We start from the raw sequence: 27,960 nt of genomic DNA, 5'->3' as shown, positions 1-27,960 counted from the left end.
TAGTTTACCAGAAATCTGTGGTGTTACCCCCCTTTTTTCAGGAAAAATATTCCAAAACGTAATTACAAGATTGACTCCTCCTCATTAGAATGAGAGAAACAGAAAGGATAAAAACATGCAGATACAGAGATGTGCAGATCCATTTTGGTTGCAAGGGAAGTAACATCTTTTGTTTTCAATTTTGGAAGAGTGCAGCGAGGGGGTTCCTCACGGAGGCACTACTGTGAGCACAGCATGAGCTGTGCCTGTGGTCCTCTGCTGTGTCCAGCCGTGCAGTGCCTGGGGAGGTGGTGGCCATCCAGAGGGTCTGAGCCACAGCAGCAGCGCTGGTGAGAGCTGCAGTGGTGTGAGGAGTTGGGCTGGGGGCATGGTGGGGGGGTGCCGCTCTCGCTACGCGTTCTGTCACAGCTAATAAAGACAACGAAGGGCCTTTGGGGAGGTCAGTGGATTCTTTGTTTTGGCCCAGAAGGAGATGTTGTCCTCCTTAAGTTTCTTTCCCAGAATAGAGGGAATAAACTGAAGTGTTTTAGAAGGGTTGGTTTCTCAGGGCAGGTTCTGTATTGCATGCTCCTCTCTTTTGACATTAACATCTTTGCCCAGCATTTTTAGTGTATTGGGCACAAATGGGTTTAGCTTTACTTCGGTTCCCCATGTTTTTATTCATTTGTTTTTGAGAGCAGAGGCTATTCAGTGTCTTTCTGAAATGCTCTTTTTTTTTTCTTTCGGTGAGATCTTCCTTGATTTCTGATGTTGCTACGGGCACCTCAGCTGAACTCCTGAAATCACCTTGTTAATCTTGAACAAAGCGTAGCTGTTGTGATAGTCCTGGCAACAGTTCCCTGTTTCAGTTGGCAAATCTTTTCCTGATCTTCCTCTACCCTCCAGTAGATAAAGTGGCAATCTAAAAGTAACACGGGCTTCACACCTAAAGAGCAGATTCAGGCTTCACTGAGCACAGCTCTTTTTTTATAATTTTTTTATTATTATTATTTTAACCCTCCAGGCTTCTGTGCCTGCTGGTTTGCCTCTGAGAGAAAGTGCAGCTACCCTGGATGTGTGCTCCGCACAGCTCCAGCTGAAAAGACAAATGCTTTGCTTGTGCTTGGGTGCTAATGGGAGAGCAGACTTAAAATAATGTTTTCCTCTAAAGTAAACATCTTTTATGCTTCTGACATAAAAGATGAAAAGCACACCTCCTTTGGAAACCAGAGCTTGCTGCTTAAGGTTGTGGCAGCTTCATAAATTAAACTTTTTTAAAAAATAAAAACGGTATATGCTTTGTATAAAAAATTCTTTTCAAGAAACACTATATGATTTCCATATTCTATATATTATTCTACAAACAGGACACCCAGCTGTTGTGTAATACCTTTGGTAGATGGCTATGACTCAGTGGAGCCCTCCAGTAACTATTAGAAAAGTATTTCCTCTCTCAGTTGTAAGTTTATACGCTCCCGTTCGAGTTTCCCAAGTGAACTCTTGCATGAAATTCCAGTGGCCTGGATCAATGAGAAATTAAAATGTCCTTTTTTGGACTAGGCAGCTAATTGAAAAAAAAGACATTGAATTACAGGTTTAGTGCAAAAAGTTTGTTTTAGGTTGGATTTTGTGCTCTGCAGGAGGATAATGGTGTTCATTTTGAAGTTTGATTTTCATAAGAGACAGGAATGGAGCTTTCCAGCCTAGGGAAGTGTCTCAAGTGGAACAAATACTGCTGGCTGTGTGTGTAACGTGTTGGGTCTTTTTCTGTTAAGCAGAGAGCTGCAGCTGTGCACTGGGAGATCAGCAAAACCTTCTTTGAAAATTATTAACTGTATAATGCAATTAATTTTGGCTTGCCCATTTTGATACAACTTCTGATTTATTTTTTTTCCTGCAGAAGTGAGCATTCCACAAGCTCTAGTGGAAAACTTGTACTGACAGTGTATATTTGCATGCTCGTATATATTGTAATATACTTAGAATTCGATTTCCTGGTGTTTCTAAGATACCCTATGATGATGCTTTCTAAGGGGGAAGAATCTCTCACTTCTATATGATATACCCACAGCACTGACATAGAATCACAGAATCTTTTAGGTTGGAAAAGACCTTAAATTTTTTTTTAAGAAATAAAGTTTTATTAAAGCAAGTTAACAAAGCTTTTTAGATTTAATCATTTGCGATCTTTATTTTGACATAAAATTCTTCTATAATTTCTGTATTTGCTGCTTAAGGAAGGAGGGTATGCAAGAGCAACAGGAAGAGTGAAGTGCAGTCAGGTGCGCACCCAGGAGGAGGGCAAAATGCTCATAAAGAGCAGAGATGTCACTGTATACAAAAAATCTTTGAAAACTGAGATGTGGACTTGTATGGCGCAAGTTTAGGTATTAGTGACAGGGAATATATGTACTGAATAACCTGTGAACTCACCTGTAAGTCATGCACTCTCTTTAAAATGGGTATCATTTCATGATACCAGTACCTTTAATTTCATTGTTGGTTGTTTTATTTCAGTTTCCTTGAAGGATGACACTGCAAATGGAAGGGCGCTTTTAACATTGTCAGTTTTACTGTTTCGAAACTCCCTGTGCATCTCTTTGAGTTTTGCAGCTGCCTTGCTATACTATACATACACTGTTGCTTCTAAACCAGCAAGAGATCATACTAGTTATGTTGGAGTCATACTCAGCAGTTGGTTATATACAAGTGTGAGGGTAACAGAAAGCATATTCAGTTTCCCATTCAAGTAAGCTCATAGTGTTTCTTAGATACTTTTGTAAAAAGAATTTCTTGTTATCAGATTAAAAAAAACACCACATTTTAAGATGAATAAGCTAAAACCACTGTGATTCATCAAGTTTCTCAGAAATCTTGATCCCTAACCTCAGGGGAAGAGTAATCCCACAAAATACTTCATTCTTCATTGAGGAATTTTGTTTCTGAGTACTTGAATCTTCAAATAAATCATGAAAGACTTCATTAGGCAAGTGATTCGGTAGACTTACAAAGAAATTGGACCATGGAGGTGCCCCTTCCAACTCTAACAGAGTTCTGACAGCAAATGGCAATAGCAGCACAGAAGCAAATATAGGGGTCAGGGAAATATTTAGCCTGTGTTGGATTTCTTTCAGTTTTGCTAAGTATAGCCAAGAGCCTTTTTTTTTAGGGTTTGGAGGGGGAAGGGGGTTTCTGTGCTTTCACTTCATTTTTATTTTTTAGGTTTTTTTCTTGAGCTTTTTTTCTGCAGTTATGGCTGCAATTAAATAATGTCATTTTCACATGAAACTTCTTCTGGAGACCTGAAATGTGATCTTTACTTTTCTCAGTGTCCTTTACATTTTACTTCAAAGCAATTAGGAATCACGCCACATCTAAATGAGAAGGAATTTCAGTTATGCAGGTATGGCACACCACCAGCCCAAAGCCCCAGAAATCAAGCTGGCGGGACCGGTACCCTAATTTCCATAGATACCTGGGTGGACCCGTTTATATAGGTACCTGCTTTCTTGCCATGTGCTTTAACAGCCTTTGCGGAGAGGCTGGGAAAAGAGAACAGACCTTCATGCTGTGTGTGCTGGTGTCATGGTTTAATACTCTGCTTGAAGATGCCCAGGTACTACAAGGTAGAGGGTGATACAGGAATTTGCATGGACTAAAGTTAAGTTTGCATAACAGAAACTTCCTGTCATTAAACCTGTTATGTGGTATTATTTAACTGTAAAGGAAGCTTCCATAAGAAGGACTTTCACCCTGTTTTTTTCCAAAATGGGAAGTATTTGGCATATCCTGAAACTACTCTCTCTTACATCAGTTTATCAACAGATTACTCAGGGCAGTTAGTAATCTAGCATACAAGCATAACAGAAACTTTATTTATATTGTATTTTTCATAGATGTGAGATGCCTGTGCCTGAAGCTAGGAGCCTTGCTGAATCAGTTCACCAGCAGATTAAATAGAGGAGAGTGCGCCAGTGTCTTCTAGTTTTCGTTTTTTTGAGAGGAGATGAGTTTCTGTAGTGAACTATGTATTTATAGCAGCTCAGAGCCCACTGATTTTCACCCTGGTTGTTTTTGCATTCCAGACACATTCCTGTACTCCCCAGTAATAACTTTTAGCCTGAGGGAAGTTTGAAATGTAATCAGCTAGTTATTAGCACGAAGTCTGAGAATGTTTTTGCAAAGGATGAAGAAATCAAATATGGGACATGAGCGGACGGAGGACCTGGTTGTTGGGGGCTTCCTTTGGTATGAAGCAGGCTGCCAGGTTTGGTCCAAATGTAGAGAATAATAATAGATGATTAGTGGAATATTCAAACTTTAAAAGAACAGAAATGCTAATTTTACCCGCATCTGTTTTATGTCACTTGAAAGACTTCTACTTCCTTTCAGACAGTGGTGTTAGTATCTCCTTTAGTCTGAAAACCTAGGGCAAAGACTTGTTGATCGTAGTATGGGGATTAACTCATTTCAAACAAATCAAAGGAACCTGTCAATGGACTTGCAGCTGGAGAATGTTTATTTGACTGCATGTTAATTAACGTCATTTACATTAAGTAAATTTAGTGACATTACATGATGATGAAACAAGTGACAAATCTCAATATTCATTCAACTAGGTAGTTTACCATTTGGATACATGAAAGAATTCATTACATGTATTCTGTATTTTATGGGAATGTTTCATCTAGGTTATGATTAATCTACTTTGTTACGTTATTTGGTGAAAGTAGAAGTTGCTACACTGGGTAGTGATACAGCATTTGAAGTGAATGCACAGGACCAGAGGTCGCTGTCTCCTGAGCTGGGTGTTTGGCTCCTGTATGCTAGGAGCTTTGAGTGATGGGCTGAAGACCCTTAGCTACTCGTGTGGCAGTTTGTTCTCTGTCCTTGTAATTGGGGTATGTGTGTCATCACCCTTTTTGCCCATCATGTTATTTTCTAGTAATAAGAGATGCCGCATACTCCGGTGGACAGTGATATAATGGGAGAGGGCAGTAGCAGATATCCTAGAAGATCCCTTGTAACGGTGGTTTTCAACCTGTTCTGCTTTGCAGACTCCTGTGAGTATGGGTGCTTTGACATACTTAGAGACTCAAAGCCAGCTCTCAGCAGGCTCAGTTTCCTTGCTTTTTGTTCACAAATCCATAATAACTATTCCATAAATTCACGGAGTCTAAGGGTCACAGTCTGAAAACAGTTGAATCAGCTGTTAGATAAGGCTCTTCCAGGGAAGAAGCTGGCTGTGTCTTTCTCATCAGTGTAACTAGCCAAAAGCACGGTGCCCATTGCGCGGGGTGGTGGGTCCGTCCTGCAACCAGCCATCGCAGGAGCCACCGTGTCCACGATGATCTGCTCCATGTGTAGCAACACATGGTCTCCATGATGGGTTTAGTGCTGTGTCCGAGGTAAAAGGGATCCGTGCTGTGGATAAGACCTGGCGTCCAGAACTGTGGCTGCCATGTGAAGAGGAAGGGGATGGTTAATGTGTCGTGTCAGGACTAGAGGTAGTCTGAATGTTATACACAGAGGGAATGGAAGGAATTTCAGAAACGTTTTGACTGTGTGAATAAACATAGTTCTGGAAATATTTCCTTTTTAACTTTGTTTTGCAACTTTCAGATTCTTTTTATTTTGGGGAGGGATTGTTTGTTTATATATTTTACTTAAGGAGGGGATATAAACTGAAAAAATGATACTCTGCTTGGGGGAGACACAACACTCAGTAGCTGTTCCCAGCAGTGGCTCTTGAATTATTCTTTCTTTTGTGCTAGAGACACTGCAGATACTCTGTGGTGGAAGCCTGCCAATTAAAAATACAGCTGTATAGTGATGCATACTTATGTGGTGGCTGCACTTGGGAATTTCTCCTTTACCATCTTACCAGTGTTTATACTACTACTATATATTGTTATTCTGAAGTGCCTCCTGCAGCAGTTTTATTTGCATTAGTTTTATTTTTCAGTACTGAATTAGTAACCATTTAAAACTGTCAACCACATGTAAACAAGTGGTGCATAAGTTATGAATAACAACTTACCTTGAATTACAACTGCCTGTTTGTATTGCACAAGGCACAGTGTTGGGGGAATTGTGAAATGACTGAATTCAGTAGTGCAATATCATTTCTATTTATCTAGTTTCTTGTAGCCCATTTGAGTAAGTATCTTGATGTTTGCATGGTTACTGCAGCCAGCGATCCTGGTAGGGGGATTGCTGGATTGCCATGTTGTTGAAATGTGCTGGCTCCTCTCCAGTCCGTCTACCATGTGATGAGCAACACTTTTTGCAGGCTCTGTGGAAGTTGTGCTTGCTCACTAGGTAGTTCTAAAGCTCAGACCAAAAAGTACAGAGCTTGGATGGGGGCGGGGTGGGGGTGGGGGGAATAATCATAGAATCGTTTTGGTTGGAAGAGACCTTCGAGATCATCAAGTCCAACTGTTAACCCAGGACTGCCAAGCCCACTGCTAAACCGTCTCCCAGCACTGAGCCCTGTTGAACCTCAGTGGCCTCGGCCGCTCGGCCCGGCCTGCCCAGACCCCCCCGCAGAGCCCCCTGCCCCCCAGCACCCCCCAGCTGGGGGTCACCTGCAGCCTGACTCGATCCCCTCGCCCAGCCCGTCGGTACAGACGTTACCCAGGGCTGGCCCCAGCACCGAGCCCTGGGGACACCCCGTGTGCCCGGCACCGGCGGGATGTGACTCCATCCCCCACCACGCTGTGGGCTCAGCACCCAGCCAGCTTCTAACCCAGCGCAGAGCCCCCTCGGCCCCGCCGTGAGCAGCCGGTGTCTCCAGGAGATGCTGTGGGAGACGGTGCCAAAGGCTTTGCCAAGGTCCAGGTAGGCATCATCCACAGCCTTTCCCTCAGCCACAATGTCGGTCATCTTCTTGTAGAAGGAGAATCAGGTCCATCAAGCAGGACCTGCCTTTCATAACCCTGTGTGGGCTGGGCCTGATCCCCCAGCTGTCTTGCATGTGCTGTGTGACAGCACTCATGATGATCTGCTCCAGAACCTTCCCCAGCACCGGGGAGACCATTGTTAACTGATTTAACAATAGTAAAATATATTTAACAAGCACTTGACATAAATTTTTCAAACTGTGCTGGTAGGCTGTGATGTCAGGCAAAAAACCCAATGATCTTTTTCTTTACTTTGAAAACTGGTACAGAGATGTAACTTAAAAAAAAAAACAACTCTTACTTTTGATGCAAGAACTATCTATGATATGCAAATTTATTTCTTTTAATTTGGTCCCTTAAGGACAAAGATTTTATGTTCTCCGAGTAATGACTTGGGCTAATCAAGTTAATGAAGTGTTACTTGAGGTAACAGTGAATGTACTTCGGTAAAATTTCACAAAACGTTCTCGTTGTCTGGAGAATATTTCTGTTTCATTCTTTTTAATTAAGTATTTAGGGTTACTTGCAGAGTGCATCTTTATAAAGATGCCCCAGTGCAAGTAAACAGGCATGGGGCAAAGCTGACCAGATTTGTAGTGAAGTTGATAGCAGAACCAGTGGCAGGCATTTCCTAAAGCCCTGCCATGCCTTCTCGAATAATTGCTTTTATTTTGTTACTGCTTTTTGTAATAGGAAGAGGTGACAAGTTACACGTGTGGCTAGCCAATACTGAGGAAAGGTTAAATGAGAAGGGTCACTCTTACCAGTATGTGATGAATATTTGGAAACATGAGTTAAGAGTTTTCTTCTATGTGGTCAAAATATGCCTGAGATTTTCATTTTGACGTGATGTGTGTTTTCAATATTATCTGATCAGTTGCTTGGAAAAAAACAATTGAAAACTGTTGATGACAGTATGATGTCTGTTTTTTACTTTACCTTTTAAATGTCAGACTGAATTTTAACAATGACCAACCAAAAAAAGTTCCGCATGCAGAGCCCACCAGCTGATAGTAGGTTTGTACGCACTTCTTGACTGATTTAGGTTTACTTGCTGCAAGTCCGTAGAGAGCAGTGCAGTTGCACGGCTCTGTGCAAGGGCATAATTAGCCTGTGGGATTGCCCAGGTTTAAATAAAATGCTGATATAGCATGTCAAATCCAGACTACCTGCATTATGCAAGAAGGAAAGAATTTGCCTGATTGTAGTCCTGTCAACACAAAGAGATTGCACCAGTATAACAAAATAGACTTCTGAAGTCTTGTTTAAATTGGTGAGTGCTCTTGTCTGGATTCTATTAAAAAAATGTTAGTACTGAGAGCCACAATGGCTCACTCTGTTACCAAGGGCTGGAGCAGGCTCCAGTTGTATGAGACTATTGTTTTTTATTGGAATCCTTTCGTGCATCCTGCACGCTTGCTATTCATCATTTCTAAAATGTCAATCGAAAAGATAGGTGGCATCTTCTGGTCTTGAGTGGAATTTTCCTGGGTGGGATTTCTAATAAACTTCTAACTGCTTTTAATCTGTCCGTGCCTTTTTGGTTTAAAAGGAATAAATTCGCATTCCCTAAGAGCCTAGAGCTGACAGAACTTTCACTTGGAGCCTCTCTCTCCAATTTATTAAATTCCACCTGTGTTTAGCAGAGGCTGCTATGGCTACCCGTAGTTCCTGAGGGTGCCAGCCAGTATGTGGGCAGAAGAAAATTTAATATGTAGGATGTCTTTCTGGAATGCTTGTGGCTTTGTATAATTGTCCCATCTAGAGGAGTGGAATTTTTCTTGAAAAATCCACATCTACCTATCCATAAATCTCTGTTTTATAATGCTGTTGTTTAAATAGATTTTTTTAAGTCCTTGCCTTGGAGGTATACCCTATGCAGTTTCCTGATCACTTGTTTCCCTCCCACATTAAAATGTAGTTTTAAGTTGGAAATGCTTTTTTGTTTATAATAAAAGGAAGTTTTGGAAGTATATGCTACATATCCCCAAAGGATCATTGTACTTCTTGAGTGATCCAGAATGTCAGAACTTCCCATGTGTGCAAATTCACCAGGGAAATGCCGACAGATGCCTGACTGAAAGCTTGGATTGAAAAGACTGTACAGCAAGCTACTCCCAAAGGCTTCCTCCATCATCTTGCCAACTTCCATGCCGTTTTTGTGGCCCAGCCACTAGCAGTAATTTAGTGTGACTACAGGGATGCACATAATCTAAGTGCACTACAGAGGAACCCCTGGGTCTCAGTACGTGGACCTGCATTTGTTAAAATGGAGGACTATGCAGAAGTTGAGGTTGGTTATTGGTTTAGCCATCTGTTCTTGAACTTCGAGGCACTTCCTTGTCAATTGTGAAGGTGGGGAAAAAAAACGTAAATCCACATTTGCACCCTAAACAAGAAGCTAGAAGAAATCTCTCTCTGATGTCTGCAAATGTCAGTGTTGTGACCTTATAATTTTTTTTAAAGAACAGAGTCCCTAGCATGCCAGAACAGGCATGTTGTATATCTAAAAATGTATTTGTATCTGCTTTACATCACTGCAGCCATGCAAAGCAGGCTGTGTGTCTCCATACCACAGCTCACAGTTTACAGCAGGTATAGTCGTGAGCAGGGCAGTGCTAGAGAGCGGCTTTTCTGGTGCTGGGGTTGCTTAGTTGTCACGCCTGCTGCAAAGCATCCCTTGTACTCCTCTGCCTCTGCAGTTTCTTCAGCGCTGGCACCTCATTCACAATCCAGCCAGTGAAGCAAATCTGAATTTCTAAAAGGGCTGTGTTCATAGTTAGAGTCAATTTCTAATTTGTTATTCTTTAGGTGTATTTCCAGAAAAGGTATTCTGTGACAAGACTCTTAAAATTTTCAAAGATGTTTGAACCCCCTGAAAATGCAGTGCCCCATGTGCTTGGTTGACTTGTTTTGGCAGCTGCATTGTTCAAAAATTTCATTTTCTCTCATCACACTTATTCCTTCCCAGGTGTTAAAATTAGCACAGAGGGCAAAGGGATAGTCAATAAACATGAAAAATAATGGCAATAAGATTATAGCAGATGCTTTTTCACTCATGTAATTGCATCGTGGAATTTGTTTTCATGAGCAGGACTGCAGGAGAGTTTACAGACGGATTGAGTAGTGTGAGTGAAAGCCAGAGAGTATCTTTACCAGTTAATCCCAAATGTCCTAGAGGTGGAATTAGGCCCTCTTTTTGCTTTAAATGTAGGAACATCATATATCTCTTAGGTTTTGTGAGGAACCCTTAGGATAGAGATAATCTTTTATCCGCAGCATGTTAATAAATCTGCTGGACTTCAAGCTTCCCTTGCAGAGCACGCTGTTTCCCCTGGCAAGACTGAAAAATCCCAGGCTTACCTTTTGACTCAAACCTACTTTCCTATTAAGGTGTCAAGCCATGAGTTGTAATGATGGGAAAAAATGAGTTCAAAACCCAGAGAGTCATCCCAGAGGACAGCTTCTCTGCAGCTGGCTGTCAGGCTGCGGTCGGTGGCACACAGGCAAAGTTGGTGGAGCAGAAAGTAAATAAGGGTAGTTGTAAACCCCAGGATAGGGATCAGTATTGCTCATCAGCCCATCTTTTATTTTGCTGGTAGAGTTTAAAAATACATATGTAAATATATTCCTGAGCTAACAGTGGTAGCTAGACCTTTGTGTTTGAGCTGTGTGTCTGTGCTGGATTTGCCTAGGCCTTTTTCTTCCCCATGTTTTTGGTTGTTTTTTTGGGTTTTTTTTTCTTTTCTTTTTTTTTAATCCTGTACAGGTGAGAAGAAATGAAAGAGACCGAAGGAGGGTAAACTAGCAGCCTGCAGCTGTATTTCTGCAGTTTAGCTGTAAATGTAGATTGTGGGTTTGGGTACAGGGTTCCCCCTTAAAACTGTCAGATGTTGAATACCAAAATTACACATATGTTGTTGATCAGCATTTTCCAAACCCACTGTTGTCTGTTAGCTGATCAAAAGTAAGTGTTTTGCTTGACAAAGGAGGCATAAGAAAAACAGTGGTTTTCCATAATACAGAAGATGCCTCTGGTTTCTCTGGCTTTTTGCAGTTCTTCTTTAGAGATTACAAAGATAGGTTTTGGGTTTTGTTTTTTAGAGTTTCTTTTGTGTTTCCAGTTTATAATAAAGTTCTGTTTCTTATTATCATTGTTTCTGCTTTCCAGAGACCTAAGATAACAAGTTGGCTCGTAAATTCCCTTTCTCATTTTAGCCACAGGAAGTGTTGCTCCATACATTCAAAGTGCTTTTCCAGGTAGGCTGTTCATTTGCATCCAGGCTTTTTGAGTTATGTGCTTTTGTTTCCACTAAGCTGGAAGTGGTTTGTATGGATTAGAGGAGGGGGACTTGCTTCATCAGAAATGCAGCTTTGCAGGTTGAAGAAAATTGCTTTGATTTTTTTTTTTTGTAAAGTCATCCAGTGTTGTCTTGCACGGTCCTACAATGTGAGTGACAGAAAATGCCTGTTGATATAGAAGACTGTGATGTGCTTTTGGTTTCCAGCTGTATTGCTGAAATACCTGGAGATAAAAAGCTGAAATTCAGGAAAACAGCAGGATGATACTTAAGAGTATTTTTAGGCTTAAAAAAAACAACCCCAAACCTTTATGATTTTTTTTTTTTTAAATGTCATTCTACGTAGCCATTTACCAGACTGGTAGGATGTGTTGCATCTGACTTGCCTGGCACTTCCACCACTGTTTTTCAGGAAGGATGTATACCATAATGTGGGGATCTTTACATTGTATTTCATAATATTGAAGTGTTCAGTAAACTGCTGTGGTGTATAATGTTACACATAAACCATGCATCATGCAGAAGCTGTAGAAATTTGCAAGCATTTTGTAGGGGTTATAAGAATTAACAGAAAAGTCTTCCTTAATTGTATGTGAAGAAAACGGTTGGCTTTGGCTCTGCAGGGACCAGATTGCTTTCAGACGTGAGGATGGGAAGGGAAAAGGGCCTGTGCAGCGGAGGACACCTCTGGCTGTGGTCCGCAAGGAGTAAGCCTGTGACCAATAGACCTCACAGCACTGACCTTTCCTGCAGGATTTGCAGTGGTGTGCTGGGGATGAGGTGCAGTCTGTCGGGCTGCCCCTAGCACCCGGAGGAAGGATGGCAAGAGGGATGCTGTGCCTGAAAGAGAAGTAATTCTCGGTTGTGCTGGGGAAGTTGTCTAAAAGTATGAAGTAAATGTGCATTTGCTGCATGGTTGTGGAAATGTGTTCTGCTCCTCTCTGGAAATCTTGTTTAGTTTATCTGGGATGGTGGTGAAAAAGGAGAAGGTCTAGAAAAAGTAAAAATGAGGGAACTGTGAGTTTGTAGTCAGAAGCAAGCGAAAGTGGTGCCCCATGGGTATGTGTGAGGTGGGACCTGTTATAGCCTTGCGGCTGGAGGAAAGATTAAATGTAAAGACAAAATCTCAAGTGCTCCTTCTTTTCTTTCTGATCTTTCCTGAGGAGTGAGGGAGAGCAGCAGGTTTTTAGATGCTGCATCTACTGTTGTTTAACCACAGCTGCTGGTAGTTCCTTCAGGAAATCAGATAAACACTGTTTGGCACAGCCCATCGGGCACAGCTGGCAGCCTCGGTTAGGCAATTGTTTCCACTCTTGGAGCATCTTGTAAACTTGCTGGAAAAGCCTCTCCTCTTGCAGTTAAGATCAGGCCAGTAACTCTGCATCCTGGGTATGATGCATTGGGGGGAGCCTGTAAGGTTCTGCCGTGGAAGCTCTGCATTCTCCTCTGTTCAGCATGGGCAGGCAGATGTTTGATTGTCCGCCTGTGCCTCTTCGGGGGTTGTCCTGTCCGTGGCCTCTTAGCACGGCCTTTGGCACTGCAGAGTCCTCCAGACTCCAGGCTGCTTCAGAGATTCAAGCAGAAATTGATTATTTTTGTATTATTATTACTATTTTATCCCAGTTGCGGATATGCTTAACTGTAATTTTCTCTCCAGGCAATCTTAATTACAATGCAGTTGCTTCCTTGAAATTAAAAATGTACCTGTAGGCCGTTACATGCCTGTATTTCTGAAAGCCAAAAGCCTAAAGCTGAGCTTTAAAGTCAGAGGGACTTCCTTGAGTGGTGACGAGGACTACAGCATTGCATTTCTGCTGTCACAACTATGACAGTTCCCTTGACTGAAAGGTGTTTTGCAGGGATATCACAACCCCTTTGATCATCCAGTTTGTATTTATCAGGTGCTGTTGCCCAGGTAAGGATGTTCCTCTGAGTTTTTGCTTCTCTCTTCATTTCTGTGTACACAAGTACTTGAATCATGAAATCATCAAAAGCTTCAAGGGGGAAAACTTTCTGAAGTTATTTTTTAGGTGTAACTAATCTTTTGACAAATGTTGCGGAATAGGGAAAAAATTATTATGGTGGAAGTAACAACCCCTGTTTACATATAGTTGCACATTTCTTGGCACCACATTCAGCTTGGTTACTGAGTACCCCTTTGAGGATGCCTCAGTTGATCTGTATTATGTTAGCTACGGAGTCCAGCTAGGAAAAGGATTTTGAATTTCTAATTCGTCCGTTTTCAGATTTCCTCAATAGCGAAATACAAAGTGAAAGTTTCTGTCCTTCAGAATGTTTATGTATTTTGAGCAGCATTTCACGTGCTAGTTGTGTATTGCGGGCGGCTGCCGCTCTGGGGAGCGGCGCGCAGTGCTGCGGCAGTCGGTGGCCCTGCTGCGCTCTTCTGGTTCTGAGGTTTCTTGTTGTGGTGAGAACTACCAGTTCCCGGCTCAATAGGTGAGAGCGTTGCGCTGGGGAGGAGGAAGAGGTTTGCATGGGCTGTCTTGAGGTTTGGGGTTTTTTTTATCAGAATGGGTCTAATAAAGTGAGAAAATAGTCCCTATAAATACAGATTTGGCAACTATTGAGTTTTAAGAATGAGGGAGAGTATTTGCTACTGAAAATTGTCTTTAGATTCAGCAACAACTTGGACCCAAAGGATACCGATGCTCCTGGAATCATGGTGTATACTATATTCTTGCATAAACATTTGGCTAGGTTAGTACGTGAAAAATTATTTAAGCTTTGACAAGGGAGAAAAAAACCCCACCAACCAATATGGGAAGCTAGAGAGATGCCAGGAAGAAACTAGTTAAAAGAAGTAAAAAAAAAATTCTGGTTGTGTGTTCCCCCCTGTTTTGTGTGGTTTTTTGTTTTTGCTTTTTTTTTTTTTTTGGCATTTACCTGTCATATTACATTCCAATAATTGCAGTTAATAATTTATTTTACAGAGCAAGTCAGGATCTACTGAAATTGTATAGCAGCATATTTTTTTGTATGAGGAAACCTGACTGTAGTCTCTGTTTCCTTTCCCTGGAGTGGCAGTGGCTGAATACCAGTATTTTCACTTCCAGATTTTTGGCAAAGTGCAAAGATGATGTCTTTAAAAGGCGTGGAGAAAGCTTTTTATTGTAGTTCTAAAAAGAGAAAGCAAGAGCTGATGGATTGCAGAGAAGCATAACCTAAAAGTGAGTTATCATCCATCAGTTCAGAAAGACAGGAGCTAAAGCCAGTCCTGAACTGCAAAGCTGCAAAGATTTTTTTTTTTAAGACCTTGTTATACCACTACCAGTTTCTTATATCAGAGTTATATAATTAAATAACATTAAATTATTGAAAGATAATAGCTAACATTGTTCATCACAGCAAATTACAGCAGGTGATTAAAATCACTTTCTAGCTAGAAAGTAATTCTTGCCCTCACGTGGGAGTGACAGTCACTGCAGTTCTCACGATGAAATGGTTTTCATGCAAATTCCAGTTTTGTGAGGTAAGATACTGCAAAAGTAGAAGGTTGTGAAAATAGAGCTTAATTACTTTTGTAAATCTATACTTAATTATTTGGAAAGAGATATGATTAAATGATTCAAGTGTGTAGAATCTAAGGGAAATGATGGAAAGATAAACAGTGAAGAAGCATTAATACAAAGCTATTTGGTAAAAGGGGCATAATCAGTACCATTTAGATTTTATTACATCAATGCAAGGAATATTATTAGTCTTCCAAAACAGAGGGCTGTATATTGGGAAGCAGTTATTCTGAAAAGGAAGGTCACCTGTTAGTTAAAGGCTGTTTCCCTGTACTGCAACTAAAAAGGGGAAGCAATTCAGGGAGGGAGGAACAGGGATCTGTGATAAGGCTGGGATTATATTTTTATTAAATGAATCAGTAAGACCACGACTGAAATATTGCCATCGGGTTTTGGTGTCTCTCAGTGCTGAAAGGGTTTTGAAAGCATTTGAAGTTCATTAAATAGAGACATGAGAAGTATGACATGTTCAGTTTACCAGAGAGAAAGTAATTTTCCTGTCTGCTATCAACAGTGGGCTAAAAAGTTTTAATTCCATACAGGTGAAGCATCAAAAATCAAAACTGGAATCTTATTTTACCAAGGAATTGCTTATCAGTATTTGTATTAATAATCCCCCATCTCTTGAGATCTTCTGTAGGAGAAGACATCCCATATTTAAAAGATGCATGCAGGAATACCCTCTACTAGTGTAAAATACGGATTAGATTGGCATAACAGCAACTTCTGTGTGAAATCATGAGGATAAATGAGCTGAAATAAAGGAAATAAATAAATAAGGACTTGAAGGGCCAGGTGACCTTTTCTCTCCCTTTCTCCAGTCCTTCCCAGTAAGTGGCTTTCCACTAATTGCCTGAGAAGGTTTTTCCCTGCAGACACAGCTCGGGCAGAGGCGGTGCGGGCTGCCCGCCGGGGGGCTGGCAGGGCACAGGCAGGGGGGCAGCATGCCCCAGCCACACCGACCTTCCCACCCGCTCTGCAGCGGCAGGGTTTTCTCACGGTACCAAACCCAGGTTGAAGACTGGGATGTTTATATACAGCCTTATTTATACTTTTGTTTATTTTTGTGCATACAGAAAATAATTTGTGTGGGAGTGCGTGCGTATGATTTTTTTATTATTATGATTAGGAGTGTTTTTTAGTGTTGGGAATGGTTTTCTGTTTTCCTGAGTTCAGAGAAATGCCACTGATAAAAGGAAAAGCTAACTGAAAAAAGGAACCAAGTACAGAAATGTTGTAATGTTTCTAAAATTCAGTGGTAGGACTAATAAACCCACTGTAGTTCCATGAAGATCTTACCTGTCAAATATCTTGTCAAAAATACACTTTACCAACACTGCCATGTCAATATTCAAAATGGTTGAATTCAAGAAGCGAGTGTTTTGGCTCAGCGTGCAAGAGCTGTTACAGCGCCTAGAGATTTTTAGAACTTGAAGACAAGCGAAGGAAGTAGCTTGTGTTTCTCAAAGATAAACGATGTAGCCCCTTTTTTTGCCAGGGCAGAAAATACCATATATGTTAAATTGGTATGTTGGGGAGAGGGTTGTTGTAGCCAGTTCCCTGTCTTTGCTTCCAAGAGCCATCTCTGGGAAAAGCAGAAATGCGCTGCAGGGTAAAGCCTGCCAGAGTGCAGACTGGCTATCAGGCAGTTTGAGGTTGTGTTATTTTTCAGCATTTATTTTGAATAAATGTGGGGGAAGTGAGTATAAGACTGAGAATGGCAGGAGGGGAATAAAGGGTGAGAGCTTTACCTTTATAAATAACAGTATAAGCATCTCGTAGCACTTTCCTCATTGCCGTGTCTCGAGTTCCATCGTTGCACAGCAACACATGCCAAAAATTGCACCCTGTTTGCTGGTTTTCACATAAGATAGCAGCTCCTCCATTGTTGGCTGATTCATTTCATATTGTTGCATTACTTAAATGATTTAAACGTGCTGCATGGTGGTGTGAATGCTTTTCACTCCGTACACCGTTTGTATGGAAAGTGACAGTGTTGATTATACTAATTCACTGGAGATGGAGAAGGAGAAAGAATGCTGTACTTGTATAATACGTTTTAGTTACATCGATACACTTCTACTGAATTAATGACCTTTTTTTTTACCAAAATATTTCAGACTGAACGTAGGAGTTGCTTTGTGAAGTGTCAGAGAGTTGCAAGGAATACTCAAGCAAATCGAACTTTCCTTGTCGTGAGAAGGATTTAATAACAAAGTATTAGGTAGACAACGTTAGTAAAGTTCTGTGAAGATGAAAGATTTTTTACACCTCCTAATTTCCAAAGACTTTCCAAAAATAACCTTATTTACTCTCCTGAGACCCTGACCTTACATTCAGCGCTAGGAATAGCCCTGCTGACTTTTTACTAAACGTGTGCTGTGATCTGCAGGGTACTGGCTTTTCTTTGTCCACTTTAGAATTACCCATTTCAAGTAACTCTTCTTGTTCAGCGGATGTGGCAGGGCTGGCGAGCGTGAGGAGGTTAATCAGGAGATTTTTACAGTTCTTGGTGCCAACGACCAGCCGTTTTAGCCAACTGCAAACCCTGCAGCTCAAGCCTGTGGGGCAGAGCAGGTGCGAGCGGCTGTCGATGGCGGCAGTGGTGGTGGGCTGGGGCGTCTGCTGTGGATGGGAAGGATGAGGGGTGGGCTGGGGTGGAGAAGCTGCATCCTGGTGCACTTTCAGGTTGGGGTGAGGGTGCGTTCTGCTTTCACAAACACGTTTTCAATTACTGGTGTACTGTGGCCTTTTCCCTTTTTCCTCAGTGTGGAGCTCAAATGGGAGATAATTTTACTGTATGCAACAGACCGACAAAATAACTATGCTGCACAGCACAGTAAGATATAAAAAGTGCCTTTTCAAAAATACAAAAAAACCCAAAGAAAATGTTTGTTTAGGAAAAAAATAGAGGAATAATAGGAGTGATAATATAATCCCATTGCTTTAAGGTAGCTTTTAAAAATAGGAGCAGTAAACTTAATGTTCCAGCTTTTACCACAGTAAACATATAATTGTAAGCTGATTGTGGTGAATTCCTTAAATGATAGCCCTCGTCAATATAAGTTTTAAAGAACCAGCCCTACATCTGGAAGCCAGCAGCAGCTCAGGATTTTATTAAGCAGCACTGCCAAATAAAATCCAAGCGCTACTATAAACGATATAAAAATAAAGATTGGCTATAGCATAACATCTCAAATACGCAAGCGAGCACTCTGGTTTGGAGCACTATGTGAGAGCACTGTAGCTTTCCCAGCAGCTTTTGAGCCCAAGGTTGAAATGGTTGATATGGATGCAGCTTTCTGCGTTGGTCATAGAAGTGTTTGGGAGCTTAAGTTACTAGTAGAATAAACAGAGAAACTGCAAAATCGCTATTACCGTGTCTAACTTATTTTTATTGGAAGTACTGGCTGTGTTGCATATTACAGACACACAAAAAAAGGTTTAGAGCATATGATTTTCCTTCTGTAAAGAAGGTTATAAGCCATTGACCATATCCATAAGGGACAGAAACCTGCCCTCTTCCAACGGCTGCAACTTGACATTCTTCTTCGCAGCTTTCGTCCAATGGATGGAGGCAAAGGAGTACAGCTGATGGCTGTGACAGTCATGTGTCTGGCTGCAACTGGTGACAAGTATCAGAAAAAGGGAGGGGGGTGATGCACAGCTGACCCAGATAGAAAGCCAGCAGCCACCCCGTGAGTCTCTGGCAGCGAGAGGTTGGCTGCAGAATCGCATGGAACAACAGTCTCTGGTACCACAAAATAACAAGGGCTTTCCAGTTCTGTGAGCTGACCTCCACGCTTTTTGGAGCATATCAGTGACCTTCCTTGCTGAGTGGGAGATTTCCCATACAGTGGCAATAAAATTAACTCCTTTGAATGCAGAAAGCAGTGTGATTAGTAGCTCCTTCTTAGTCTTTTTGCCTAGAAATAACCCAGAACATTATAACGCAAAGTTCCAAGGAAGTAAAATAAGCAATATTCTAAACAAAATTCAGATATTTTATGTTTTGAACAGGTTTTTGATACAGCTCAGCTTGATACAACATGGTATTTACCAGCCTGGCCTTTAGTATTGGATCTGCTTTCCAATTATGCTTCAATTCATACAACAGTTGCAGAGGGCGTGTGTGGGTGTACGTGCAAAAGAGAAAGATTGATTTTGTTCTTTAAAATTGTGAAGTCTGCTCTAACTATGAAAACCCATCAGAATTTCTAGCACTTAAACACACTTCCTTTCTCAATGTGCTACCAGCATTAGGCAATCTTCACGACATCTCTCTGGCAAGTGGAGGAATATGTGCTGATTTTTCAGAAGTAGAATATTAACACACGTATCACTGAAAAACAGGCTGCAAATGCTTTCCAGAAGTAAAGAGTTAACATGAGAGCTCAAATTACAACTTGGAAGCAAGTACAGAAGGTCTTGGTTCTATTTTTTAGAAATGTACGAGTGAAAATGGAATAAAGAAAGTACATGTCAGTCCTGGCTGTTGCTCTGTATTAGAGTATCCTCTTGTGTTTGGGACAGCAGGTGCTGGACAATCCTAATTGCCACTTTACACAGAGCATCTTCGTATTCCTGGTGATTGTTCCCAGCCGCTGTCTTTTTCGGTGTGCTGTATTCCCAAGCCTTGATAATGCTTTGATAGTTCCTGTATTTCATACCTGAGAAGTCCAAGGGAGTGTGGGGTTTTTTCTTTCTGCAGTTCTCACTCTTTTTTTTTTTTTTTTCTGTAGGTTTGAAGACCTATCTGATCTCTGGTCAGAAGGTGAAGGAGCCCCACTGCAGCTGTTCGCAAGCGTTGCTTTCTGGCTTGGAGTCTGGGGATGGAGCCAGGATACAGGGAGCATCGTCAGTCGAGAATGCCGGTGACTTGACAAAGACTCTCAAACATGCAGAAAAACCTAAGGTGAGCTTTTGTTTCAAAGCCAAGCAGCATAGACTGTGCAAACCAGGGAGCGATGTGTGGATGGGCTTACAGGTTTGTTTTTGCACTGCTTTATATGTTTGTATATATATTTATGTATATATACATATAGTGACAACATGTATTTTGAGGAATGAAAAAATTTACAGAATGAAATGCCTTGCCAATTGACAAGCAATCGCTAAAGTAAGGTGAATGCTTTTTAAAGGTGGTTTCAAATAAATTCCTTTTTATATTGCAGGACCGAGAGGTCAATGCTGCTTTTTCAATGGTCTTTATTTTATCAGGGAATAAAGAATATGCTTTATGCAGCTGCTGTAAATTCTGTGATTTCCTGCTTTTGCTGCAGCCTATTTCTGCCATTCCTCTGTCGTGCAGGTCATGTACCTGTAAACCTTTTCATATGAGTGCATAACGGACATCACCCCCCCAAAAGATAACAGCATTGTTCGTGTGGTGGGAGAAGATGCTCCAGTAGGCAATGAGTTTGCGTTTTGTCTGCTTGCTCTAGAATCCTATATGTAGAACTGAGGGCAACGATTTGTATGGATTCAGCTTAGAGAAATGGTGACATTTTGTTATGTTCACACCTCTCACAAGATCTCTTGACAAGGAAATCTGTGAAACAATGTGTATTGCTTTAAAGCTTTGCTGTTACTCTCCTTCTTCCAGCTCAGAACAGATTTCCCAAACAACAGATGTCTATTCTCTATTTTCACTTCTGCTAAGAATGCCTCATCCCAGGTTGCCCAAACTGGGCAAAAATGTCCAAGCCACAGGTGGTCATCTGCAGGCCACTGTCCTTAGACTTCAGTGTGTTTAGTCCTGAGAGCATCTCTTTAACATAGGTTTGAGATTGAGCTGACAAAGTTGGTAGGGGGCGATTCCCATGCTGCTCCATTTTTGCTGCTTGTGTGTTTGTTGTGGGGATTGGGAGAGCATGAGTGGGGCACCTTTACCCTGTGTCTGTGCCTGGTGTTAAGTTTTGGGGTGAAAACACTGGATCGCAAATGAGATCAGCTGGAAGGCTGGCCCAAAAATACGGTCCAAAGTTAAGTGAGCTCCTTAGAGAGCAAGCCAGGACTGTTTAACTACAGAAGGCAGCTGTAGCCATCTTTATACCTCCCCAAAATACACACTCTGTGTGGTTTGACTGCCTTCAAGTTGCTGGCGATACTTTTCGATTCTTTCTCTTAGAAGAATCAAAAGAATATATTTGGCATCCCTCAGGCACCAGCTTTCCAGCTCTCTCTTGTCTTTCAAGGATGGTATAGCAAATAAGGCAGGAAAATACATCTCGAGCAGTCCGTGGGTATCTGTACAAATGAGCCCGTCTGTGCTGTCCGGTGTGTGGCCATGCAGAGGTACAGATGTGACAGTGAGGGGTAGGAACGCTTTTATTTCATGTAGTGAAGGAAGAAGAATGTACCGAGTGGAGCAGTATTACTGAGCTGCCTGTCCGTGGAACAGAAGGGAGAGAGGAGGGATCAAACAAAGCAGTAAAGCTAAGGGTGCTGTTCTGAGAGAAAGTGAAGATGCCTTCTTAATGTCAGGCAGCAAAGTAAGCTGCAGCTGGAGCACCATGAAACTACAGCAAAGTACAGGACTGACCTGACTACAGCTAGAATTTGATAAAATTTGTGGTGGTACTTGTTAAAATGATCCAAGTTCAAAATGAAATCTGTTGGTAAGGGTCAGCCATGGTATGTGTTTTCTAAAACATGGGGTGTTTTACTGCTGCGCTGCAGAAGGGTAGGTACACTGTTCCTAAACAGCTAGTATGCAATGTGGAGGCACGCTGCTAGCTCAGGACGATTTGTTTACTGCCTAGTCCCTGATTTTCTGCTCTGGGACCATCTTGGGTGGGTGTTAAAGTTGCTGTTTAAATGCTGAATGATGGTCTGTACAGTACAAAAGCACAAACATGGCTGTCTGAGTAAGTGAAGGAAAAGCTAAAAGCAGCTGCTTCAGAAGACCATCTAGGACAAGTGCCTAGACAGTTTCAGCCTTCTTGGATGCTCTGTCTACCGATGTGCTAAAGCTACTGCATCGAATTTGTGCTTATAGGTACCTGGTTTTATTCATCACCATGAGCCCTGCAGGCCTGGCCACTGATTTCCTAAGTGGCCTCACAGCTCTTTGAAAATCACGTGCCTGTCTTGCCTGAAACACTCATGCTGGAGTGGATTTTGAATGACCCCAAACTCAGCTTTCCATGTGGTCTGATAAGCATCCATATAATGCATGCCACAAATGATGTCAGAATGCATATAGTATGGTGATGCTGAGCACTTACTTAAAAACATGTTCTGCCACTGTAGTTGGCAGCATAGGAGTGCAACGCATACTTGCTTCTCACAGCGTGGGTAGGTACAGGTATTCCAGACTCCACAGCACACTTTTGAGTGTAGATGTGCACCATCCTTCTCTCTGCGGGGCAGCCTGTTCCTGGAGTGATTGTGGACGGAGAAGGCTGGGTCAAGCTTTCAAGGAGCGTTTAAGTTGCCAGCCATGCTAGAAGTAGGTCTTACAGTGTTTAAAATATATAAATGTAAGCATATTAAAAAATTCCCATAAAGAACAATGGTGCAATTTAATCACAAATCATGCACAATTTTTGAAAAGGAGTGAGTTTCTTTTTTACATTTTTTTATGGTTTGTTTTTCTTGTGTTGTTTTGTGGGGGTTTTTTAAAGCCTGCAACTTGCTGGAAGGGTCTGGAGATAATAATTTGTAAAAGAATCATGACTTACACGCCAACTGTTTTAAATACAAAGCTGTAAACAGTGTCAGTGTGGGAGGAGATGACTCCATCTCTGCAAAAGAGACTAAGTAGGAGGGGCAAAATTACAGGCAAGCTGAATATCTTTTTTTGTTTTAAAGGGAATAAGTGGCCATATTGGATGCAAAGGATGACTTTCACATTTTGGGCTTGAACAGATGTTCTAGCGGACAAGATCTGTTAAGGAAAGTCAGGCAGGGGAATGCAAGAGTAATTGATCCATGAAAGGAATTGTATTTCCTCCTCTCCTCCAGCATATCTGTTGTTAATTTCATTGCAATCCTTGTTGCAGGTTGGCTATCAATAAAATGTGTGTACATAATTAAAATGGTGAAGATAGAGGCTAAAAACTATAAGTAAATCTATAATAGCAGGTGATATTTTGAATGAAAGCACTGTAAACTGCTTAAGTGGTTTTGGTATCATTTTATTTTTCTTGTAATATTTTATAAAATCCCTTACTTGACAGAGAATAATAAGCTGTTGTAAAAATGTTTTAATCATCTCCTGGTATGAAAACAGAAAGTACTTCTGCTTGTCTTGATGTTTGCTGAAAGTGCATTAATGTATTATTCATCACGATGAGGTCACGTACACACTGAGCTTGTGTGAATGTCTGCAACAGAGAATGAAGTTAATGATGTTGATTTATCTCATGGGGTAAGTCAGATGGACTTCTGCCACTTCTTAAAAGGTCGGACTTTTTTTCTGAGTTTTTTGTCTAAACAGGGAGTATTTTCTTTATTTTGTGTTAGAGGTATTTGGTTTTTATTACCATCAACTGACACTTGCCATGGATAAATCTACTAACGCACACCCTAGGAGCACAGAAGGCTCATTAGCCCATTGTCATATTAGTTTTTAAAGCTATCTAATGTTGTCTTCCCCAGAGTGGCCAAGGCATTCATGATAGATGAATAGATGTCCTAGATTATTTTTAAACAAGACCATTTGAGAGCAAACTTAATAGTTTCTTCAAGTGTGCTGGTATTTGTTCAGACTGTGCAGGTTCAGAACTGGATGTAACTTGCTTATCTGATGCCAGATTAGGAAACTCACAGTAATTTCAGTGCCTGAACCTGGACCACGCTCCTGAGGAAGAGCAGATATGATGGTGTGTGCTGGCTGCTAAGAAGGCTCAGAGTCTTCATGAAGCCCTTTGAGAGGCATTGTTGAGTGATGAGGTGGATCAGCAGTCACAGGAAGCATGGGTTAGAGAAATACTGCACTGTAACAACTTGAAAATGAAACATGCCACATTGTTCAATTTCAGGTGTGATGCCAGAGACGGAAAAGGGACTTGGGGTGAAAAGTCAGTTCTGAAAAGACTTAGATGCTAGTCTCTGAAATTGGGAGCGGACCTGAAGGCAGAAGTTGTTGTGGTTTCGGACCAGGAGAATGGTAGACTACAGAGGCTTGAACGAGTCCTTCCCGAGTCCAAAATGAACAGATAAAATGGACATGGAGTATTGAGTTTGGGACAGAAGGCTCAAGTTGCTAGCTGGAAAATTTATCGAGGTGTTTAGTGACTCACCTACCGCAATTTAGTACAGCATGCCTAATTTAGTATGCTGTTGCCCGTTACTGCTATCTCTGTACCCGTTAGTAGACTTCTGGCAAGTCTGGTAACAGTAGACCATCTCCAGAGCGGGGGATCTGCCAGTAGGGATCAGACACAGGGTCCCTCTGATGCAGGATCCTGCCTGTACGTTGCCAGCACTGGAGAACAGTACAAAAAACTTGCAAGACATGGATATGGGGTTAATTCCCCTTAAGGGGATCACATTTTAACTCTGTTAGGTTAGGTTGTTTTAAAAGCTGAAGTGTGCCATTTTAGGTTGCTTCCAAAATACGTAACCTCCAACTATTACAAGTCCTGATGTCTTTGCTTTCCTTGTTTCCTCTGACATTTGCTGGCTGTTTGGCTTCAACAATGTACGATAGCCTGAGTTCCACGCTACTGTCTTAGAGCACTATATGAAAAAGTATTTCTCTTAATTAGTTTCAGATTTTTTCGCTTTTCATTTTGCAGTAATGTTTGTAATGCATCATGGTGTTTTGTGCTTTTTTTGAATTTTGCTGCATTTTGTGCTGTGTCTTCACTCATAATGCCATTCAGATGCTTTTGCAGGCAAATTTTTAAGCAAAAAAAATTGCGCTTCTCTTACCAGAGAATATTCCGTTCTTCTTGGGGAGGCCCTTTGCTGGTGTGCAGTGATTACAGTATATCTGTGATCTTATACTCAATAAGCTTTCCTGAGTTAGGTTTAGCTTCAGTGAACAGAAAATCTGATTTATTTTTGAAATGGTGCGTTCTGTTCCAGTCAAATTTTGCTCCCTGCTTCCCATTCTGTAGCTTTGTTTATCTTTTAACCATGCTGCAAGTATACAAGTGGACCGAATTATAAATTGCATAATACTGCGAGGACACCAGAACATTCCTGGCTAAAATTTTTTTGTCTCATTGCAGCCTTGCCCTTCATGTAGTACCACCCTTGCTCCCCACTGCGATGTCAGCATAGACGAAGGAGCTATCCAAAATGGTTGTCAGGATGAGCATAAAAACAGTACGAAGGTAATTTAAGTATTTATCCCTTCCCTCCTTTGCCCTTTTTTCTCTGCTTTAGTTAGCTTTCTCGTTTTCGCTTGCTGTTCCTTTATTCAAGCTTTTAAGCAGCAGAACTGATTTAGATTTTGAGCGGTTGTATTCCAAAATGTAGTTGAGTCTCCCCCTCAAATTTTCAAAATTATTAGTCATTTTATGGGCCCAGTTTGGTAGTGAGAAGGACCTAAAACTTGGACTCTTTTAATTATGCTGTCTACCCAAAGGAAGAGGCACAAACAAGACTACCATGCTCTCCGTCCCTTAACACCACCTAGCTACAAGTTACACCTGTGTCTTGCCAATGTCTTCTGCATCATAGCTATAAGACAGTCATTCCTGTTCACACACAGAGCTGAAATTCACAGCCTTTAAGTCAGTTTGCATCCTTTTTCTGACCAACAAATACAGCATCTTCCATATTCAGCATGCTGCTGCCAAGAGGGCTTTCCTTGCCTGTTGCTTAGATATTCTTACTGAAGCCACCTACTTCCTCTACAATACCAGAAGCTGCCAATTTGTCATCTTGTTCGTGGCCTTCGTAGCCTCTCTGCTCTGCCTGTCGCCTCTCACTCCTTCCTGGATATTAATCTGCTGCCTAAACACAGACTGGATACCAGTGCTCATCACCTGATTGTTGTATTTTCAAATAAGTTAGGGAGAATCACTTTATAAACATGCTTGCAGATAGCCATCTTGTTCTTCACATCAGTCTTTACAACTCGTCTCGCATACAGAGCTAGCTGAAAAACTTGCCAGCGCTTACTCTACTGATGAGCTATTACATTGATCTGTGTTTGTCCCACTACTGTCTGTCTGTATTTGACCTGTCATCTCTTATGCTTAAATTGTAAGCTCAGAAGCGGGGACTGCCGTTCTGGACTGTGAACACAGTAGACCATGTTCTGTGCCAGGGTTCCTAGGAGATAGCCCAAGAAAAAACTAAAATAATAAGCCCTACAGCCCTGAGGGACATAGAGCAGAGCAGAGCAGCCAGCCGGTACTGGTCTCAAAACAGCGTGAGATCTTCAAGTCAGAAAACATTGTGGGAGATCTGCCCAGGCTGCCAAGATGGTACACATGGGATGCTTCTTCCCCAGGCTGCCTCTGCCCACATGCCAGGGATCTCCAGCAACCGACTGCAAACAGAGATTTTCCTTAGGTGTCAGCTGCCTAGTGTCATATGATGTCTTCAATAGAACTATCCTTTTTGGGTTTCTTCATACTACAGCTATATTAGCTTCACGTGTGTCAGTTAGCAAGTCATCTAACCTGGCTTAGAAGAGGTCCGTACAGTGCTAAATAAAATGTCTGTAATTTGACTGATGTGAAGAAATGTGCTAGTGGAGACCAAATGTCCTCCTTTGATTTGGTTTGGTTATTGTCAAGTCAAAAAATTGGAGCAGTTAAGTGGCTATCTAGTAAGTCTGGGATGCCTGTTTAACTGAAAGCTTAAAGAACAGCTACATCCACGAAGTTGCCGTGGCATTTGATTTCCAAATCTTCTTTGCAGTCTCAGCTTTCTTGGGAAGAAGAGCCCAGTCTCTGGGGTCTGTTCCCTTCCTGTGCCAGGTTGCTGCGCCTGGCCCTGCAGCACTTGTGTCCCCTGTCGTGAGGGAATGTTGCTAACAATGTCCTTGGACCTTTGTGGTTCCCAACAGCCTATGGAGCCTCCCTGTCTCTTGATAAGAGGAAACTGTCACATGGTGCATCAAACCTCTGAGTGCTGGAAAAAACCTGTACAGCCTGTTGCATCAGGAACCACAGTAACATTGGAGCTAACAACATTTAATAAATAGGGATTTTCTCCTTATACACAAGCAGTTTCATGCTCTAATCCCCTCCTGTTAAGATTAGCAGAGTGGAGACAGCACAGGAAAACCTTGAGCTGACTAAAGGGAAGAATTTTCTTAGGGACTTGAGCCTTTGCCAAGGAGCTAAAGAGAGAAGGCCAAGAGAAGTCCATGCTGACCTTCTCTGAAAGAGCAGAAATTTTTGCTGCATTTTTCAGATGAACTTGAAGAACAGACAGGGAAAGAAGACAGTGCACAGAAGTCTGTATCTTTTATTTGAGCTGCTCATAGCAAAAATTGTGTTCTCTCGGTTACTGCTTTTCAAGTAACGACATCTGCTGCAGGGGTGAGAAAAGGAGGAAGATTCTTTGCTAGAAAAAAAAGAAAAGGTGCTAACTGACTTTTTTAGGCCTCAAGTTGTTCTGGGAGGTGCTCTGAGCAAATATAATCTTTAGCACAAATTTAAAAAACAAACGACGACGATCCTTCACTTCTAGCACCTTGTTGGATTTGGCTTGCCTGCAGTAGTACCCCTCATCTCAAACACAGAGAGGCTGCGCTGGCACTGCAGCACGTCTTGTGCTCTGGAGCCATGTTCCCCCTGGGTAGGCTAGGTAACCCATTACGGTGGCAGTTAACAAGTTACAGCTTGCTCTGAACCTGCTGAATGTTTTCCCTTAGAAAAAAGAAAAAAAAAAAAAAAAGAAAAAACTTTGTCAGAAGTTTTTGTGCTTCTGGCTTACCAGGAGAGTGCCCTTCTGTCATATGCAAGCACTTCTCCAGTCCAAGGAGTTTTGGTCGGCTTTTGCAGAGATATGTGTTGCTGAAATCACCTTTCTCTTCTGTTGATTGTAGTCTTTAGCAAAACATTGGCAGCACACCAACATAACTACTAAATTTCCTATTCTACTTTGTCAGCTGCTGTCACTGTGCTGTGAACACCTGCAAGCTGCCAAAACAACTGTTGCGAGTGGTAGAAGGGACTAGACTGGGAATCCTTTCATCTCCTGGCTCCCAGCACGTGGCTCTAGAGGCTCACGCCTCCGTCGGGGCAGCCCGCAGGGTGGGGATCCTGCGTCCCTCCCGGGCAAGAGGAAGGGGAAGCGCAGCCCACCTCCCTCCTGCTTTTCCTGTAGCTC

At 41.8% G+C, this 27,960-nt stretch overlaps 1 protein-coding gene across 2 annotated transcripts in view; it reads left to right on the top strand.

The window, feature by feature from the left end:
• Window positions 1-27,960, top strand: part of ADCY9 (adenylate cyclase 9) — a 99,467-nt gene that overhangs the window by 29,000 nt on the left and 42,507 nt on the right. Inside the window, exons 2-3 of one of the 2 annotated variants that reach the window (XM_005244086.4) lie at window positions 19,455-19,627; window positions 24,897-25,001. In XM_005244086.4, coding sequence (XP_005244143.1) covers window positions 19,455-19,627; window positions 24,897-25,001 — 278 coding nt within the window. The remainder of the gene's footprint in view (window positions 1-19,454; window positions 19,628-24,896; window positions 25,002-27,960) is intronic. The other variant, XM_027796197.2, reaches the window with a different exon arrangement.

Source organism: Falco peregrinus, chromosome 5, assembly GCF_023634155.1.
Source record: "Falco peregrinus isolate bFalPer1 chromosome 5, bFalPer1.pri, whole genome shotgun sequence".
Taxonomy (NCBI): Eukaryota; Metazoa; Chordata; class Aves; order Falconiformes; family Falconidae; genus Falco; species Falco peregrinus.
The sequence above is the reverse complement of the archived record's forward strand: the minus strand, read 5'-3'. Positions and strand labels throughout refer to the sequence as shown.